At 57.4% G+C, this 19,349-nt stretch overlaps 1 protein-coding gene across 1 annotated transcript in view; it reads left to right on the forward strand.

The window, feature by feature from the left end:
- The window catches only part of NTN1 (netrin 1), a 78,332-nt gene that overhangs the window by 55,600 nt on the left and 3,383 nt on the right, over nt 1–19,349 (forward strand). The window contains exons 3-5 of the mRNA XM_058817441.1: nt 3,995–4,144; nt 6,331–6,384; nt 16,287–16,361. Of these exons, the coding sequence (XP_058673424.1) occupies nt 3,995–4,144; nt 6,331–6,384; nt 16,287–16,361 (279 nt within the window). The remainder of the gene's footprint in view (nt 1–3,994; nt 4,145–6,330; nt 6,385–16,286; nt 16,362–19,349) is intronic.

Below are 19,349 nucleotides of genomic sequence, written 5' to 3' on the forward strand. Positions count from 1 at the left end.
GCTGGAGGTGCTCACCTGGGAGTGCTCTCAGCTCCCTGCTTTCCTGATTTCATAGGGAATTCAGCTTCTGGGAGCAGAGTCACCCCCACTGCTGCCCCCCATTGCCTGTTAAAGCCTCCCCACAGATTCCTGCTCCTTGTTTTCTCCTCCACAGCCATGTTTTCAACCAAAAATTAACTTTTTCACTAGGAACTCCCGGTCATCTCTGCCACAGACACTCAGCATAAATTTTTCTTGAAGGTTTTCTGAAAAACCGAAATCCTGAGAGTTATTTGCCTTTCCCCGATGCTCTGTGGGCATTTCTCTTGTTCAGCATCATCCTCGTTTGCTTCTCTCCCATCTCACCGTACCTTCTGTGGGGTGATCCTTTCAAGCAAGGCATGAGGGAACCCCCGCGTTATCCTCCTCATCATCTCCGGGGTGTCCCGGACACCTTCATGTCGTGCTCACAGAGCTGCCCTCAGCCCCCGAGGGCTCTGCTGAATTTCTGCACCTCGGTGGCGGATGAACAAATCCACAAATCCCTGCACCCAGGGAAGGTCAGGGATGGAAGCCAGGCAAGTTCAGGAATGCAAACGCGTTCTGTGAGTGCCAGGGTGCCCATCGGAGATGCCAAAGGGGAGTTTGCAGCTATCACACCCCCCCCCCCCCCCCCCGCTGGCATCCTGGTGCACGCTTCCCTCAGTTTGGGGCTACAGCCCAAAGGAATTTGAACCGGATTGGGAAAATCAGCACCAAGCACCAGCAGCCCGGCCCTCCATGGCTGGGGAAGGAGAAGAGCCTGTAATTGCTGGCTGCGAGTGTTTGCACTGGCCGGGGAACTGTAAATTACCTTTAATTGCTCCTAATTGCTGGCGCTGGTTCAGTTTGTCGAGGACGGGGACAGCAAATCCCCATCTGCAGGCACGGGGAGAGCCCCTCCTGCCTCCGCTGAGCTGCCCTGCTTCCCGCAGCTTGGGAACAGACCTGGCACGACGGGCTGGGCCCAGGGGGACGCTGGGGACAGGTGACACAGGTGGCACAGGTGACACAGGTGGCACAGAGCCCGTCCGTCACCCAGAGAGGAGGATTTCCCCTCGGTGTGCCAGAGATCGCCGGAGTCTCATCCCGGTGAAATCCTGGTCCCCGACCCTCTGCCACTCGTGCCCCCTGCAGCCCTGGGCACATCACATCACACGTGGGGACATCAGAGCCCTCACAGAGCCAAGTCTGGAGGGACAGGAGACAAACTCAGAGAGATTCGGCTCTGAAAATAACCCGGCAGCTCTGGGCGAGCTGGCCAAGCCACTGCCTCATGAGGGAAGTAAGCAGCAGCATTCGATTATTGATTGATTTCTGTGCTGTCCAAAGAGTGCTCTGTGCTCTCACTGTGGCCTCAAGAGCCCGAGGATCTCACTCATCACCAGGGCTTTTTTCCCTCTTTTCCGTCTTTTCCCCGATCGGTCCCACTGAAATGTGGGTGATCCCCTCACCCAGGGGCTCCTCACAGGATGGGCTCTGTCTGGAGCAGCCCCGAGAGAATGCCTGAAACACGAGGCTGCTCTCCCCATCTCCTGTCCTTTGCCTCTCCTTGGGTAACCCTTCCCTTATTTTTCTGTTATCTCCTGACTCTCTGCTCTTCTTTAACTCTTTTCTCTCCTGTTCCTCCTTCAGGCCTTCTCTTAACGTGTGTTTATTTCCTTTCCCCCAGCATTACCTGAGCCATCCCTTGGGGCTCCAGTTTTCCCACCTAAGCATCCCTCTTCTCATCACCAGCCACACTGATTTCCCGTTAAAACGTTTCCAATCTAAATTAGCTTTAGAAAAGGAGATTTCTGCTGTGGGCAGGTTTGCAAGGAGTCATTTCCCAGGGAGAGCTCAGGGCAGGGGGGAGAGAGACTTTTAATAAAAAAATTCTAAATCAGAAGTGTCGGGAAAAGAGGAGAAAGGAGCAAAAGCTTTGTCGGTTTCTGGAGGAGTTTCTTTCCCTTCCAAATGAAAAATCATCGGGTTTTGGCAAGGCTCTGTCTCTTCCCACCCAGCACCTGTGGGGTCAGGACTGGTGGCATTTTGGAGCCCTGCATGTCCCCAGGGAGAAATTGGACATCCCAGGGCAGGCGTGCTCCAGGCACCAACCCAATCCTGCTGGGCAGGGATCAGCCAGGAGCTGCTGCCCAGTGGGGTCAGACTGGTGCGGGACCACACTGGGCTGGCCTGGAGGGAGCCTGCAGCCAAGCACCAACGCTTGGAAACCCAAACCAATGTGGGATGTGCTCTGCTGTCCCCAGATAAGGCGCATTTAGGGTGTTTGAGAGACAGGGGTGTGCAGAACAAACCAAGCAGCACTGCAAGGTCCAGGAAAAGCCCTCTTGGGAGTGCTGTGCCCAGTCTGGGGGCTTGGGGGATTTGAACACTGTGCCCTTGGGGACACTCACCCTGCCCTGACCCCAGTGCAGCCCCTCCAGGGCCCAGCAGTGGGACAGGGTCCCCCAGCCCTGTTCCTGGCAGGCAGCTCCCCTGAGGGGCAGGAGGAGAGCGGGATCAGCGCTCCCCAGGGAAGGATTTGGCTGGCTCCTTCCCGGGATGCTGCAGAAGAAAAGGAAAGTTTGCTGCCTGCCTGCCTGTCCCTGCCACGGCTCAGCAGGGGCAGCCCACAGTCTGGCACGGCGCTTGCAGCTCTTAGAAATCAGGGCTGTTAACAAATGTGCGAGGTCCTAATCCTTTTGGAGCAGTGATGATAACAAGCCCTGATGCTTTTTCTTTTTTTTTTTTTTTTTTTTGTTTTTTTTTTTTTTTTTTTGTTTTTTTTTTTTTTTTTGGCTTTTCTTCTTTTTGTCTTTTTAAAATTTTTTTCTCCCCCAAACAGCTGTGCCGGTGAAGTCCCACTGTGGGAAATGAGCTGGTGAATGTTGAATGTTTTCAAGTGCAGTATTTACATCTCCTGCCAAACCCTTCACATCTGCCTGGCTCTGCCGGCAAGGCTGCATCCATCTGGCCGGGAACAGCAGGTCCTCAGCCCCCATCCATCCCACAAGGGCATTTCCTTCCTGTGCCCGCAGTGCCAGCTGCCAGGGATGCTGCTCAGCGGGGAGGGCTCTGAAAGGACCGCTTTGATTTTTCCTGGAGTGCACGTGGGATGAATTCCCGAGCGATTGCTTCCTGCTGAACTGAGGGGTGGTGGAATCCTGCTGGGTTTGTACCTCTGTACCAGCCCTGCTGGGTTTGTACCTCTGTACCACCCTGCTGGGTTTGTACCCCTGTACCACCCTGCTGGGTTTGTACCAGCCCTGCAGGTTATGTACCCCTGTACCACCCTGCTGGGTTTGTACCAGTCCTGCTGGATTTGTACCCCTGTACCACCCTGCTGGGTTTGTATCTCTGTACCACCCTGCTGGGTTTGTACCTCTGTACCACCCTGCTGGGTTTGTACCTGTGTACTACTGTACCACCCTGCTGGGTTTGTACCAGCCCTGCAGGTTATGTACCCCTGTACCACCCTGCTGGGTTTGTACCCCTGTACCAGCCCTGCTGGGTTTGTAGCTCTGTACCACCCTGCTGGGTTTGTACCAGCCCTGCTGGATTTGTACCCCTGTACCACCCTGCTGGGTTTGTATCTCTGTACCACCCTGCTGGTTTTGTACCTGTGTACTACTGTACCACCCTGCTGGGTTTGTACCCCTGTACCAGCCCTGCACCAGTCCCGGGGGTTTGGGGCTGCTGGATGGGGGCAGTGGTCGATACTCCCTGCCTTTAAATCCTGCAAATTCCTGATCTCAGCACCGATGGGGTGAGCTGTTGTGTCCTTTTACCCTAAACCCTAACCCTGTCCCCGCAGTGGTGCTGTGACAGGGCCACCCCCTCTCCAGGGCTGTCCCCAGCCCTGTGCCCAACGCCAGCTCTGTTCCAGCTCATTCCGGGGGTTTCTCGGAGTGCAGAGAGGGTGGAGCGGTGCCAGGGGAGCTGCCGCCGATGCCACACCGCCCTGCCCTGACCCCGCTGCCGTGTGTCCCCGCAGAGTGCGACTGTCACCCCGTGGGTGCGGCCGGCCAGACCTGCAACCAGACCACGGGCCAGTGTCCCTGCAAGGACGGCGTCACCGGCATCACCTGCAACCGCTGCGCCAAGGGCTACCAGCAGAGCCGCTCCCCCATCGCCCCCTGCATAAGTAGGTGGATCTTCTTCCCTTCTGTGGAGTGGGGATTTTAACCCTTAAAACCCTGCCGGAGCCGCTGCCCAGGCTGGGGGTGCTGAACCCCACAGCGCTCGGGGTGTGGGGCTGTTTGGGGACCCCTCTGCTCTGCCCAAATGGGGTCCTGAACTCACAGCAGCTTCCAGCAGTTCTCCTGCCTCCTTGGGGGGTTCTGTGAGTGCATCTACAGCCAGGTTTGCTGGGAATTCCATTTTGCTTCATGGAACAGAGGTGCTCCAAAATCACATTTTTTGTGCTTAGGGGGATCGCTACAGATCACTAGAAACACGTTCTTCTCTCCAAAATCAGGCTGTGCTGCGCTAGCACAGAGCTCAGACCACAGGAGCTGCTCCTTTGATGCAGTTTCCACCACATCTGAGACCCCCTGGGTTGCTGCAGGGGCTCTTGCACTCACACAGCCCTGCCATGGGTGGGTTTACCCTTGGCTTCCTTGGGTTTGCTTTTCAATTTGCCTTCCCAAGGCAGGTACAGCTCCCAAAATGCCTCCATTGTAGCCTCTGCTCTTCAAACACCTGGATCCCCTCTCTCTCCCTGCCTCGGAAGGTGGGGTTCAGTCCTGTGCCCCTCTCTGCTGCCTGTGGAGTTTGCTGCTGTTGGACCTTCCAGTGGCTCATGCTCCTTGTGGGACATCATCTGCCCTAACAAAACAAAACAAAACAAAGCATCAAAATTAGTGTGCCTGGGATGGGATGGGATGGGATGGGATGGGATGGGATGGGATGGAATGGGATGGGAAGGAGGAACTACTCCCCTAAGGGGGGATTCCCTGCGGCTAAAAGGAGAAAAAGGCCCAGCAAGAAAAGTGAAGGTTAAAAGATTCCAGCCTTTGCTGGAGACCCACAGTCTGTTCCCACACCATTGCCCCCCCAGCACAGCCATTGCCAAATTCTGGGGCAGAGACCCTTTCTCCACCTTCTCCTGCTGAAGAAAACACACATTCCAGAGTGGTTTGAGGTCACTTGGGATTCATTTTTGCCCGTGTTGCAATGGGACAGCAAGAGCCCAAAGCAGAGGCTTGCTGTCCCCAGGACTTCCAGCCATGGCTCCAGTCTGCTCTGCAGCAAGTGTGCACAAAGGTTTATCATGAATCATTCCCCAGGGCCAGGGGAAATCAGAGAGCAGATTGTTCCTTGCATCAGCTCCCTCAGGATTCATGGCATTTATAAAGACAGGCCCAGGATTTCAACATGGCCCATCCAGGGTATGGGGCTGGGCACAGCCACTCTCTGGTTTACCACTGCTGGTAATTCCCTGTTCCCAGGGACTTGTAGCCATGAAAAGAACACCTTGGGTCTGTGTCAGGCCTGGCTGAGCACCCCCAGCCCAGCTGTGGGATGGCTGTGCTGGCTCCCAGTGCTGCCTGGCCATGCGCCGTGGCTTGTGCTGGGTTTAGTTGCATAAGAGTGAGGCCCCCCAAGAATCACCTGATGCCCTATGAGCTACTGTCACACCCCCAGCAAACCCTGCTTTGGTGGGTGTTCCCCCAGGATTCCCAGGAATGCAGGGGAATGCCAGCACCATGCCCTGAATGCAGGAAGGACATCCAAGGGGAGCATCCTGCACAGCTGGGACCGTGCAGCTCCCTCCCTCCATCCATCCATCCACAGTCCATCCTCCCAACAAACACACCAGGCCTAGGAACGAGTCTCCAGAGCATGATGTGGTTCCAGCTCTGCAAAGCTGGCCCCAAATCACAGCCAGGGACCAGGGAATTGGCACCAGATGTGTTTGTGTTTCCTTTAAACGTGGGAGGCACCCCTTGCACCCCAGCAGTGCTGAACCTGCACCTTGCCTCTCACCAGGGGAGCGCCAGCACTGCCTCGGATCTGGTGACAGCAGCTGCAGGGGACAGCCCAGGGACAGCAGTGACAGCCCAGGGACAGCAGTGACAGCAGCCACGGGGGCTGGGCACAGTGCAGCACGCAGCCAAAAGCCAGATTCTTTTGTAAAAACCCCCTTTGTGACAGCTTTGAGGGATGCCCGGTTCCCCAGTCCCCGCTGTACTGGTTTGGGGGCTCTCGCTGGCACACGCGGCTGGGAGGGGAGCCTGCAGCGTGGGCAGGGAGCAGCTCTGGGCTTTGCAATAACCTCGCCTCCCTCCCTTGTCGCCTGTGTGTCCCGTGTGCGCCGCTGTCCCGCAGAGATCCCGGCTGCTCCGCCCACCACGGCCGCCAGCAGCGCCGAGGAGCCCGCAGGTACGTGTACGTTCTGTTCCCTTCTTCTGGAGCATCTCGGTGCTCAATGTCTCCTCAGCAATCGCGTCCCTCGAGATAAACTGCACCAAAACCATAAATCCTGCTGCTCGTACCGGGACGAGGGGTTTCCTTTGATGCCAAACGTGCTGGAAACACGCGGGCAGCATCCTGAGAGCCCGCTGTTCCCCGGTGTGCAGGGAGGGTGCGGGAGGATTTCCTGCTGAACCTGTGAGCACAGGGGCATTACCCAGTGCTGGATCCGAGAGGAACCACCTCTGTCCCCCCGTGTCACCGAGGGAGCCCGATGGTGCTGACCAGGGCATGGCAGCAGGAGCCAGAGTGTCCCTCAAAGGGTGACTTGTCCTGTGCTGCTGCTGCCTGCAGCTTCCCGGGGTGTTTGAGCCCCAGCTCTGAAGGACAGGATGTGTAAAAGCTGTTTACTGTTGTCTCAGTGGTTCATAAATTAAGGAGTTTGTACTAAAAATGGCAGATGTCACCTTGGATTGATCCCTGAGCCGAGTGCTGTGGCAGGGATTGTCACCCAGGCTCAGGAGCAGGGGACAGCCCTGGGATCTTCAGTCCCCAGTGTTGATATCCCAGGGGGTGTGTGGGACTGATTGAGGGACAGGTTTCACCGTGTGCCAACACAGCAGCAGCCTGCCATGGGAGGGGGGCTGCTCAGGGGTCTAAAGCCCAGCTGATAACTGAGAACATAAAGCTGCATGAAGCTGATAACTGAGCACATCCCAGCAGGGTCAGAGCCCTTCCTTAGCTCAGAGCCCTGGCTGGAGGCTGGGGTGGGTTATCCATGCTCTGGGAGGGATGGGAAATGCTGGCACAGTGCCTTGTGGATCCCTGTGTCCTTGGAGGGACAGATGTCCCCATTCCCTGCCCCATGGGGTGACCAGGGACCCGGGCATCCCACCAGGAGCCTTCTCCCAGTGGAAGCCCAGTGAAGGCTGAGCCAAGCTGAGCAATCCATCAGGCCCAGAATCCCATCATAATTGTTCTCACTGGGATTTTGTTTTGGAGATTTAAGCACTGCTTCATCCAAGGAGCTTGAACCCTCCATATTTCATCCCTTTTCCTCAACGGGGGGCATCCAGCAGTGCTGTGTTTTGGCATCTCTCAGCTCCCATCCCCACCCTGCTGAAATCTGTGGGGTTTTTCACAAATCCCTAAATCAGTGCCTGCGAGGCAGAGCTCCCATGCTATGGGAGAAAAAGGGGTTGGAAACAAGATGAGAAAAGCAATTATGGGAGACTTTGAGTGCAGGCAGTTGTGGGAGAGATGCTGCCCCATTTCCTGTGCTCATGGCCATGTGGGATAGAAAGTGGCCAAGAGCTGAGGGAGCATCACCCCAACCTGAGCCATTGCAAGGACCACGGGCCAAGCTGGTCTTGGAATGAGGGGTGGGAGGCGTCAGCTCTGGTGTGGGGGGTCCTGCCTGGCTCTGCTTTACTCTCAGGGGTCCCAATCAGTTTGGGAAAACCAGCCAAAATGAATTGTTTAGATGAAATGCATCCATGCTCTCCATGCTGGGAGGTTGGAGGAAGAGGAGGGGCTGGTCCTCATTTCTGCTGCCAGGCAAGATGAGCTTTTCTGGTGCTTTTTTGGTCCCTCCCAGACAGAAGAGACCACAGTGAAAGGGCAAACAAAAATAGCAGTGGGGGGGTTTACAAAGGTTTACAAACCTGCCAGTCAGTCCTTGTCTTATCTGAATCAAATCCAGATTTTCTGGGGAATGATTATCTGAAATGGATGATTTCAGCCAGGGGCCTTAAATAAAACCAGGTGATTGGATTGATGCAGCTCCCCATGGTTTTCCCCTGGAAATCAACCTCTGCAGTTACAAAACCAGATCTGGCCCTTCCAAATGTCATTTTGGGTCCTTTTGTTCCTGGCTGGTGGTGAAGAGGCTGGATGTAAGTGCAGGAAAGGGAAAAGCCAGTTCTGAGGGATGCCTGGCCCTCCCAGACCCAGAGCAGCTCTGGCTGCAGTTGCAGCTTTCCCAGAGGGCAGAGGAGACCGGGGGCAGAGCTGGCTGCAGGCTGTGGTACCCAAATTTTAGCCTGAATCCTTCCCCAAGAACCAGGAACGGAAAAACTGCCCTCCCTGCTGAGCTGGGGCTCCAGTTTCAGCACCGGCAGGGAGAAAAGCCCGAGCCCTTGGCTGTGGGGAAGTGTCAGCCCTCGGAGAGCCGGGAGCATCCCGAGCCTGGGAACAAAGCCCTGCCCCGCTCCCTGCGGCTCAGGCGGTAGAGGAAATCCTCATTTCATTCACCCCGGCGTAAATCCCGGCTCGGCCTGGGAGGCTCCAGCTTTGTGCCCATCCAAAGGAGGAATTCATTCAGCCCTACCCGGGCTTTCTCTGCCTTGTCCCAGCTGTAAGCGAGGTGATGGATTGGCTGTGTGATTGATTGAGTGATTGATTGATCAGCAGCATCCAGCTCCCTCTGAAAGTTTTCTCATGGTGATCCCGGTGAATGGCTGGGAGCACAATGGGAGAGAGGGGCTTCCCGTGAGGGAGCTCCTGGTCACTTCAAAACAGCTCAGAAAGTCTGAAGGAAAAAAACTAAAACGACCCCCAAAACTGCTGAAATACAGATAAACTTCATGCACAACGGCACTGTGCTCTCATCATCCCAGTGCCGGGCTTCCTGCATCCCTGAGTCCCTCCAGCCCCAAATCCCTGCATCCCTCCAGCCCCACATCCCTGCATCCCTCCAGCCCCACATCCCTGCATCCCTCCAGCCCCACATCCCTGCATCCCTCCCTGCGTTCCTCCAGCCCCAAATCCCTGCATCCCTCCAGCCCCAAATCTCTGCATCCCTCCAGCCCCAAATCCCTGCATCCCTCCCTGCGTTCCTCCAGCCCCACATCCCTGCATCCCTCCAGCCCCAAATCCCTGCACCCCACTCCCTTCACCCCAAACCCCTCCCTTCCTGCATCCCCTTATTCTTTCATCCCCACATCCCTTTACCCCTGCAACCCTTTATCCCCACATCCCACCACAGGCAAGCCTCGAGCTTTCGAGTCGGGACTGACGAATTCCCTCTCCCCATCCTGGGCCATTTCCAGAGGCTCATTCCCCCTGGAATGAGAGCTCTTGTCCCAGCACCAGCTCCTTGTTTCTGCATCTCTCCTGAACAGAAAACTCTGATTTTCCCCCAGGGCTGGGAGATGCTGTCAGGCAGAGATTGATGGGGTGCTCAGGTCCCGAGGACAGGCGTTTTCCTAGGAATGTATTTCAGTGCTGGCAGTGGCTCTTGGCAGGGCACCCCTGGATCTGTACCCCACATCCCCAGCGTGTCCTGGGGCTCAGCACTGGATAAATCCCACGGGAACGGATAGGAAATGTGCAGCTCAACACTGGATAAATCCCACGGGAACGGATAGGAAATGTGCAGCTCGACACTGGATAAATCCCGCGGGAGGGGATAAGAAATGTGCAGCCAGCCCTGGGAGGGGGCAGAGTGGTGTGGAAGAGCTGTAATGGTGGGGAGTTTTCCAGTGAGGTGTTTCCCAGTTCAGTGCTGGTTTTCCAGTGCAGTGTTCCCACCGCAGGCTTTTCCAGTGCAGCGTTTCCAGTAGGTGCCTGGCACAGCTGGACTGTCCCCAGCAGCCATCTCCTGCTCCCGTTGGACCCGGGAATATTGGGATGTGCTGCTGAGGCCACGACTGTCCTGGAGCACCAAAAACCCCTCGGGCTGTTCATCCCCATCCCCAAACCGGCCCAGGCAGCTCGGGGGGCAGGGAGGGAACTCCCCTCGAGCTGCATTGGTGCTGGGGGGTGCCTGCGGTGATACCCGTGCCCAGAGCTGCCAGGGAGGGACCAAAGGCACCCCAGCCGGGATAGGAGCGGCCGAGGGGCCTGCGGGGGCATTGCCGGGATGTGGGGGGACAGCCCGGTCGCATCCTGGAGCTGCTGGTCCTGCTGGACCACCGGGGCTGGGGCTGCGGAGGTGGGAAAGGGCTAAGGAGGTGGAAGGTGTGAAGGGGCAGAGGAGGTGGGAAGAAGGGGATGCGGAGGTGGGAAGGGGCTGAGGAGGTGGGAAGAAGTGGCTGCGGAGGTGGAAGGGGCTGCGGGCTCCGGGAATCCCTCGCTGCCGCTTTCCAGCCGCTCCAGGCGAGAGGCTTTAATCTAATTACATGCTTTATTTGCGCCAATTTGTTTTTCAATCAATCTTGCTCAGCCAGAAGAAAGGAGGCTGCTGCGGGCTCATTTGCACCTTCTTGTTCCAAGGGAGAGGTTAATGGCCGTTATCCGCTGGGATCGGCGCTCCCGGCTCTGCCTGCCCGCGATGCTCCCGCAGCACGGGCAGCGAGCTCCAGCCTGGCACGGGGCACTGGGCAGCACCCTGGGGACACGCTGGCTGTGAGGAGCCGCTGCAGGCAGGGCTCGGGGTGCTCCCGAGGTGCTCCCGAGGTGCCATCCCGCAGGAAAGGTTTTGTGCGTCCATTGCCAGGGATGGCAGCGGGGTCCCACGGGAAGGTTTGGGTCTGCAAAGCACCGAAACAAACGAATGAATTCGAGTGGAAATTACTCCTCCCGCTTGCCCTGTCCTGCCCTGCCGGAGAGTGGCACGGCTCAGTGCCGCGGGGGCTGTGCCCGGCACAGCGCAGGGCTGCCCTCGGTGCCCCCACACTCCTGGGCTGTGCCAAGGGCTCCTCAGCCCGCTCTGCAGAGCAGAGGATGCTCTGGTGCCCAGCAGGTGCCTCTGCCTTGGCACACTGGTCACAGCCCCCCTCAGCCTGAGGGACAGACCCCTGCCAGCTCCTGGGACCGCTGCTCCCAGCTGGGAGGGGACCAAGGACAGTCCACGGCCACTTGGTTAAACACCACCGGTGCCAGAGGCCTGCTGGGCACCGAGGCTTGGCACAGACCCTCTGGGGGCAGATCCAGGGCCCTGGAATCCCTGCCCTTGAACGGCCCTGAAATCCCTGCCCACAGGCTGAGACTGCTTCACACCTGGGGATCATCCCCAGAGAGCACAGCAGGCACGGCTGGAGCACCCAGTCCCAGCTGATCCCAGGTCCATGGCCTGGAAGGGATGTGGCTCCCTGCTCCAGCCCCTGGCCATGCTGCAGGAACGGCCAAGGCCACCCTGCTGGGGACACCAGCTGTCCTGCAGCTGCCCAGGCATGAAGGGCACTGATTTGTGCATGAGAATTGCAAAGGGCATTGTCAGGACAGCTGGGGCATGGCCAGGTGAGAGGAGAAGAGCCAAGTAGTGATAACAGACCCAGTTCAGTGATAACAGACCCAGTTTACTGATAACAGACACAGTTTAGAGATAACAGGCCCCTGTCCACTCAGTGGCCAGACAAGGGTGCAGCAAAGCACAGGACAAACGATGCCACTGCTGAAATCCTGGGGAGGATTCTCTGCCTTAGCTTTGCTATTTTATTAAAGCTTCTTTACATTAAAGCAGCCAGCTCCGAGACAAAGACTCCCAGTGGAGTCCTGCACAAATTAAATGACAGCAGTGATCCCTCAGGGTCACTGTGAGCCAGAGGCTGCAGTCCCTGAGCTTGTCCCATGGGGATGAGCCCATCCCTGCTCCCTGGGAGAGCAGGGGGCTCCTGCAGAGCACCCCCTCCTTCCCTAGAGCTCAGCACAGGCCCAGAGCCAGCAGCCTGGAGAAAGCAGGGCTGGAGCTCTCCAAATGACTCCAGCAGTCATCCCTGGGACTGATGGGGGACATGGTAAAGAAATTCTTTGAGATGGAAGCAATGGGCAGCCTCAGTGCTGTGGGAAGTGAAGCAGGAGCTCGTGGTCATCTGCGGAAATCTCCAGAGCTCTGAGAGCCAAAGGCATCCCTGCCACCACTGCCACAGGGCCATCCTCTCCTGTCCCAGGGCTGGATTGCATTTTATCCCATGTCCCTTGGGAATGTGGCTCCCAGCTGCCTTTGGGCTGCTCTGGGTAGCTCACAGAAAGGTTTTCATGCCCAGGGGAACACTCTGAGCATCCAGCTCTGAGCCCACACTCAGCCCCAGAGCAGACACACAACATTGCTGCCCCTGCCCTCCCCGAGGTCAGCCCCTCAGGCACTCCCCTTTTGCTCCAGGAGCTTTTTCTCCAGCCCCCCAGGCACCCCCTTTTTGCCCCATGAGCTTTTCCTCCAGGCCCCAGCCACAGCTGAGGATGCAGCCCTGTGCAGGTTCAGGGCCTCCTCTGGAGAGGTTTAGCTCAGATTTGGCCAGAGCCAGAGGGGAGCTGGAAGCTGCTGTGTCCCCATGGTCACTGCTGCTCACCCCCATGGTGAGGGGCAGCTCATGCACAGAGGATTGCTGACCAGGTACTCTGGGGAGGGAGAGAAAAGGGCAGGAACCCAAAAGCTGTTCAGGACAGCCTCCCCTTGCATAGCAGCAAACCAAGCCAGCCCTGCTGGTCTGCCCTGCCCCACTCTGGGGGTGTCTGGGACCCAAGGCAGACCCCACTCCGAGTTCTCAGTCCTGCTCTCTCTGGTAAGGGAATAATGGATTTAGGATTTGCTGTTTGGGGCTGCACCTTCCTTTAGTGGCTCAGTCTGGCTGCACATCCCCGCCAGTGACAGCAGGAGATGGGGGCACCCAGAGCCCACCTGCAGAGCCTCAGAGAGCACAGCCCTGGCAGGGAGGGCAGGACAATGCCCCTCACCCCAGTGCTGGGCTCAGGCTGTCAGGGTCGGGGCTCCCTCCTAAGCCACAACACCTCCACCTTGGATCACAGCCCACAAAGGCATTTAGGGCCCTACCTGGGGGAAATCAATAGGAATTTAGCTGCATAAATTCGGATTAGGAATCTGAATCCCCTTGGGGATCTAAGCCTTATATCTGCATTTCCAGTTAGGTACCCAGGCCAAGAAATGTGGCTTTAATCGCTCTATCATGTCAGAATCAAGGGGCCTTTAATTTCCGTTCCCGACATGTGGCTTTTGCAGCGGCTCAGAGCTGAGCTTGGGGCTGAGAGTGCAGCAAGAGGCGCCTGGTGCATGCAGGGTTTCCCTTCCCTGCAGCAACACTCAGCACCCGCAGCTCTGCTGCCAGCACCTCCCTCCTGCCCAGCCCCGGCAGCATCAGCGCTCCGGGCAGAGCAAGATCCACTAACAAATCACGGGATGGGCACTCAGCACACTGCAGCTCTCAGCCTCATCACAGCAACCCCAGACAACCCCCAAACCAAAGATGTTTAAACAGAAAAAAATTCAACTTTCTGCAAAAGAAAAAAGAAATAAAGAAATTAAGGAAAACAAAGAAGGTGTTTAGCTGTGAAAAGTCTCTGCCCAGCCAGAGAATTAGCTCTATCAAGGGGATGGGCTGAGCTGCAAAGTTGCTGAAGGCTGTGCTGACACGTTTTACTGAGCTGCGAGCGACACGAAGCAGCCGCCCGCCACCTGCTCCCTCTGCGAGCCAGCGGCTCCAGCGCCTCTCCCATCCCGGTCCCTCTGCTCTGCTCATGGCTGGGAGAGCTGCTGCTCCTCATCCCTCCTGCTCTGCTCATGGCTGGGAGCTGCTGCTCCTCATCCCTCCTGCTCTGCTCATCGTGGGGAGCTGCTGCTCCTCATCCCTCCTGCTCTGCTCATGGCTGGGAGCTGCTGCTCCTCATCCCTCCTGCTCTGCTCATGGCTGGGAGCTGCTGCTCCCATCCCTCCTGCTCTGCTCATGGCTGGGAGCTGCTGCTCCTCATCCCTCCTGCTCTGCTCATTGCGGGGAGCTGCTGCTCCCATCCCTCCTGCTCTGCTCACGGCTGGGAGCTGCTGCTCCTCATCCCTCCTGCTCTGCTCATCGTGGGGAGCTGCTGCTCCCATCCCTCCTGCTCTGCTCATTGTGGGGAGCTGCTGATCCCCCAGCCCGGGGCATGCAGGGCTGACCCAAAAACCACCAGGGGCTGGCTGTGTTTGGGCTCGTGGCTCTGGAACTGGGATTTGCACTGGAATATTTGTGCAGCTGAGCAAACCTGGAGGAAAGGCTGGGATGTCACCACGGGTTTGTCCTGCACCACGGGCAGGGTGTTTCACAAGGGTGGCTGGGCTGGACACGGGCTGAGAGGGGCTCAGGGAAGTCCTGGGTCAGCAGGACAGGCAGGACAGCAGCAGGGTGAGCATCAAGCCCTGCTCTGCCCCCTGAGCAGGGGACACTTGTGCAGCACAGTGGGACAGGGAGCTGGGCCCATCCTGCTGCCCCCTCATCATTCCTGCAGGACAGGAGCTGGACACTGACCCCCCATAGCAGAAGGGTGTCCCTCAGGCAGCTCTGGGAATTCTCAGCCTCCTTGTGGCTGGGCTCTAGCATCACCTCCCATGGGCAGGATGTCCCAGGCTGATCCTCTGCAGCCTCATGGAGAGGGACCTGCAGGACAAGGAGCCTCTGGCACAGCCAGGCAGCACAGGCCTTGGGACTCCTGAGGTTTGTCACATAAACATTTGGGGACAAATGGTGCAGGAGTCTCACATCGTGTGTCTCCTGTCAGATGAGAAAAACAAATGGGAGGCACGAGTGGCTGGAAAACCTCAGCCATCAGGGTTTGGAGGGGCCTTGGCCAGGCTGTAGCAGGGCACAGATCTTGGCTGGGGCTCTGCCAGGAGGAAGATCACAGGGTTTGGGTTTGGGTTTGGTTTGGATTTGGGTTTGGGCCTGGCTGGGTCATGCTGGAAGAGAGAAAGCCTGGTTTGCCTGAGGGTGTCTCCTGAGGAGCAGGAGCAGCAGGGAGCCTGGGGGACTCTGCATGGCCACATGTGAGGGGCTGGGGCACACAGGGGTCATAGGCCTTGGTGCTGAGGGGGTTCCTCATGGTCTTAGCACCCAGTGTGAGCTGGCCATGGCATGCCAGCAGCATTGCCACCTTCCCCACAGCTTCCTGGGGCACTTCAGCGGTGCTGCTGGCACCTGTGCCCCAGCAATGGCTGGGGAAGGACGATGCTGGGAGAGATGGAGGCCTCCAGGGCTGTGACAGTGCTGAGGCCTCCAAGGGCTGTGAGTGTGCCAAGGCCTCCTGCTGCAGGCAGCCCTGTCCCTTCTCCCTGGATCAGGCCATTCTATGGGTGCTGAGGAGCTGTGGATGGGCACGGGCAGCATGTCCACGAGCCCACCCCGGGCCTGGCAGCTGGCATGGCCCAGCCCCTCTGTAGCCACACTGGCACGGGCCTGGTGCCATGGGGCTGTGCCCAGCAGTGTATGGAGGGCATTGCCCACCCACTGCAGGGCCATCATCTCCCAGGGCAGGGCTCAGTGTCCCTGCAGGCCCCAGGGCCGTGCCCATGGCCCGTCGTGGCCCATGGCCAGCAGCGGTGGCAGTGCCATGGGGCCGTGCCAGGCTCCCGCCGGCCTCCGGGCCAGGCCAGCGTGTCCCAGCAGTGGGGGCCCATTAGAAATGAAATGTTCCCCCTGGGGTATTTTATTTGCACACTTCAGTAGAGTGGACACCAAAAGGCTTTGCTAATGCTTCATGGGCTGCTAATTTCCTCCGTGACCCGCATTGTGGCGGGCTGACCCCGGCCCGAATCTGCTGGCAATGAATGCCAAAGGCTGACACCGGCCCGGGTTAGGGGTGACAATGGGGCCTCTGTGGGCTCCGGGCAGGCTCCAGTGGGAGCTGCAGAACAGCGGGAATTTGTGTGGCTCTCAAAAGCCCTGGGTGGCACAATAAGGGAGGCCCCCGGGTCTCCCAGGAAGACAGAGGCGGCCGGGGAAGCCGGCCCGGGGGAGGCGGAGGAGGCCGGGCTCCTTTGTGAGCAGCTTTCTTTAGAAAGGAAGGGTTTCTCAATGGCCCCATCCCGGCAGATGGATATCACAGGCACGCTGCTTATTCACGGCAGCCCGCGCCTCGGAGGCGCTCCCCTTCCCCCAGCGCTTTCTGCATTTGCGGGCTGATTTGTTTTGTTAATGTTTTCTTGCCCTCCCTCTCTCCCCGCGCAGATTGTGACTCGTACTGCAAAGCCTCCAAGGGGAAGCTGAAGATCAACATGAAGAAGTACTGTAAGAAGGACTATGGTGAGTGTCCCCTGTGCAGGGACGAGCCACGGGGATGCGGGGCAGGAGTGTCCCCACGGGGGTGTCCCCAGGGCCCCCCGGCCACAGCCGTGCTGGCTGTGTGCTGGTTTGGGAGTGCCAGACCTGCCAGGTGTGGAGGGACAGCGATGCCCTGTGTCACTTGGGATGAGCACACCCAAGTCTGGACCCTCATTTGGGGGCTATCCCAGCATCTGCAGGAGACTCACATTTTCCAAGTGCTTTCCAGTGTCTTCTGGTTATGATGACACCAGGTCCCCTCTCATTGTGCCGTTATCTGCCACAGCTTTTGAATATTTTAAAATATTTAAAATATTTTTTGCTGTGGAGATGAGCAGCAAGCAGTTCCCTGTCACCTGCATCCAGTCCCCCATAATTCCCAGGAGACTTCAGAGGGTGGTGCAGCCCTGGGACAGCTCACACTCGGTTCTGTTGGAGGTTTGGGTGATGGAAGTTTGGGTGACATTCACGCCCAGTTCTGTTGGAATTTTGGGTGGCACTCACACCCGGATCTATTAGAGGTTTGGGAGCCACTCACACTTAGTTCGGTTGGAATTTTGGCTGACACTCACACCCGATTCTGTTGGAATTTTGGCTGACACTCACACCCAGATCTGTTAAAAATTTGGGTGACACTCACTCAGTTCTATTTGAATTTTGGGTGACACTCACACCTGGTCCTGTTGGAATTTTGGGTGACACTCACACACGGATCTGTTGGGAGTTTGGGTGACACTCACACCTGGATCTGTTGAAATTTTGGGTGACACTCTCACTCAGTTCTATTGGAATTTTGGGTGACACACCCGGTTCTGTGTAGGGCTGCCCTGTGGGCTGCAGCAGACCCTGGGAAGGTGTGGGTGGCCCAAGAGGTGCCTCAGGCAGGAGATCCCAGTGAATAGGGACGAGGTGCCCCTGGAGCAGGGATTAGGGGAGCTGGAATGAGCTTCTCCCTTCTCTTTTCTCAGCATCGTTCCTGCAGCTTCACAGTGAGTCAGAGCCGTGTGCTGGGGCTGGTTCAGGTGTGGGGACACTGTCCCAGTGCTGGCACTGGGGTGCTCCCACCTGACCCTCCTGGCCATGGAAGGGTCCCCCACAGCCCCACCAGCCGCATAGCCACGGTAATTTGTTTTTTGAGAACAAACCGTGCTGGAGAGGCAGCGGGGTGAGCGATGCCGGGGCAGCCCAGGCTTTCAGCAGGGCCAGGGAGGGAAGAAAGGGTTGAAAAGGTGCAGGGAGGGATAATAAAGACTTTGGGACTGACACCCCAGCAGGAAGCCAATTAGGAGGCTCTTTTCCTCACCGTTCTGCTGGCATCGCCGGGCTGAATGTCCTAAAAGGCCCTAATTAGCTTGAACAGAGTTCCTTCTCCCGCGGGCTCAATCGGAGCTATCATCCGCCCGCTCCTCAATGGGGCTTTTTAGCTCCCCGCTTCATTCAGCCTTTCAAAGGGGATATTTTCCCTTATTTATTTTTCCTATCTGTTTGTTTTTGTCGGGTTTGTGGTTTTTCTCCTTTTTATTTTAATTTGGGCTTTTTCCCCGCGAGATGGGTTTGGGTGCAAATATTTGGAGTTCAACAGGACGGGGGGAGGGCGGGCGGGAGATTCGGGGAGGGGGAGGCAGGAGCAGAGGCAGAAACGCTTTTTCTGGGATTTTTGGGCTGCGTGGGGAAGCGCAGGGCCGCTCAGCTCCCAGAAAAGCGGGAAGAGAGGAGGGGTTTGCTGGGGTGGGGGCACCTAAATCCCGGGGAAGCAGAAGGGATTCTAGCTGAACCCACCGAGGATGGAGATTCCCAGAAAGGGGGGGGGGGTTATCTGATGACAGCAGGTGATGCTGATCCAGGTGAGATGTGGACATCCTGTACTCCCTCAGTGCCACGTTTTCTTATTTTCTGCCCGATTTTGGGGATGTTCCCTCTCTCTGTGGGTGTGACTGTGGTAAAGGAAACCTGGAGCTTTTAAATCTCCATTTAGCCCCCGGTGCTGAGCTGCCTGTGCTGCAGCAGGGCTGGTCCTGCACGGGTGATGCTGGACTGGTTCTGTACCAGCACTGAGGTCCCATGCTGGCCCTGCATCCCCATCCCAGTGCTGGGCAGGGAATGGGGCTGCGGAACAGAATCCTCATCCGAAAGGTGAGATCATTTGCTCACTTTGCCCTTTCTTGGAAAAAAAAAAAAGTAAAAAAATCCTTCCTTCAGCGGAGCCTTCTCTTAGTCACCCCCTTTGTCGAGAGGAGCTTGGCAGGGGCTGCTGGAAAAAAGCAAAATGTGTTTTCAAAAGGCAGCTTGAAAAGAGGGAGGGAGGGGGAGAAAAATCCGAATCCCCAAAAAAACTCAGGGCAGGGGGAAGCACCAGCCCCGCACTCAGAGCCCCTTGCACTGCTGGGAAGGTGGAGAAATCCCATTCCTGGGACTGAGCAGTCCCTGCTGGAGCCATGTGCTGAGGGAGTGAGGGTCCCCCAGCAGCAGGGCACACCCAGGGATTAGGGATCATAAATCTCCAATATTAAACCAGTAGGAAATTGGCAACCTGAGCGAGGCAAAGCCGCCGCCAGATAAATTAAAAACTGGAAAAAGGGGGAAAAAAATCCCATTTTAACACTTTGCTCCTGAGGAGCCAGCCCTTTACATTCCCAAACCCAGATGGTGTCAGGGTCACCTTTGGCTGCTGGTTGGAATAGAATCCACATGGACTCCGCTGCACTTGTGCAGTGAGAGGGGAGCCAAGCCTTTGGAGACCCTGCCCTGGACTGGGACATCTGGGCCTGCCAGGGCTGTCCCCAGCACGCCCTCCCACCTGGCCATGTTCAATAATACCCCCCAGGTGCTGTGTCCCACTGTGTCCCACTGTGTCCCACTGCCCCTCCTTGGGACCTTCCAGGGCCAGCCCAGCCATGGTGCCCAAGCTCCCACAGACAAGTCTGTGCAGGGGATGTGTGGGATATTCCAGGATTCCACCACAGGATGCAC

This window comes from Ammospiza caudacuta, chromosome 19 (genome assembly GCF_027887145.1).
Source record: "Ammospiza caudacuta isolate bAmmCau1 chromosome 19, bAmmCau1.pri, whole genome shotgun sequence".
Lineage (NCBI taxonomy): Eukaryota > Metazoa > Chordata > Aves > Passeriformes > Passerellidae > Ammospiza > Ammospiza caudacuta.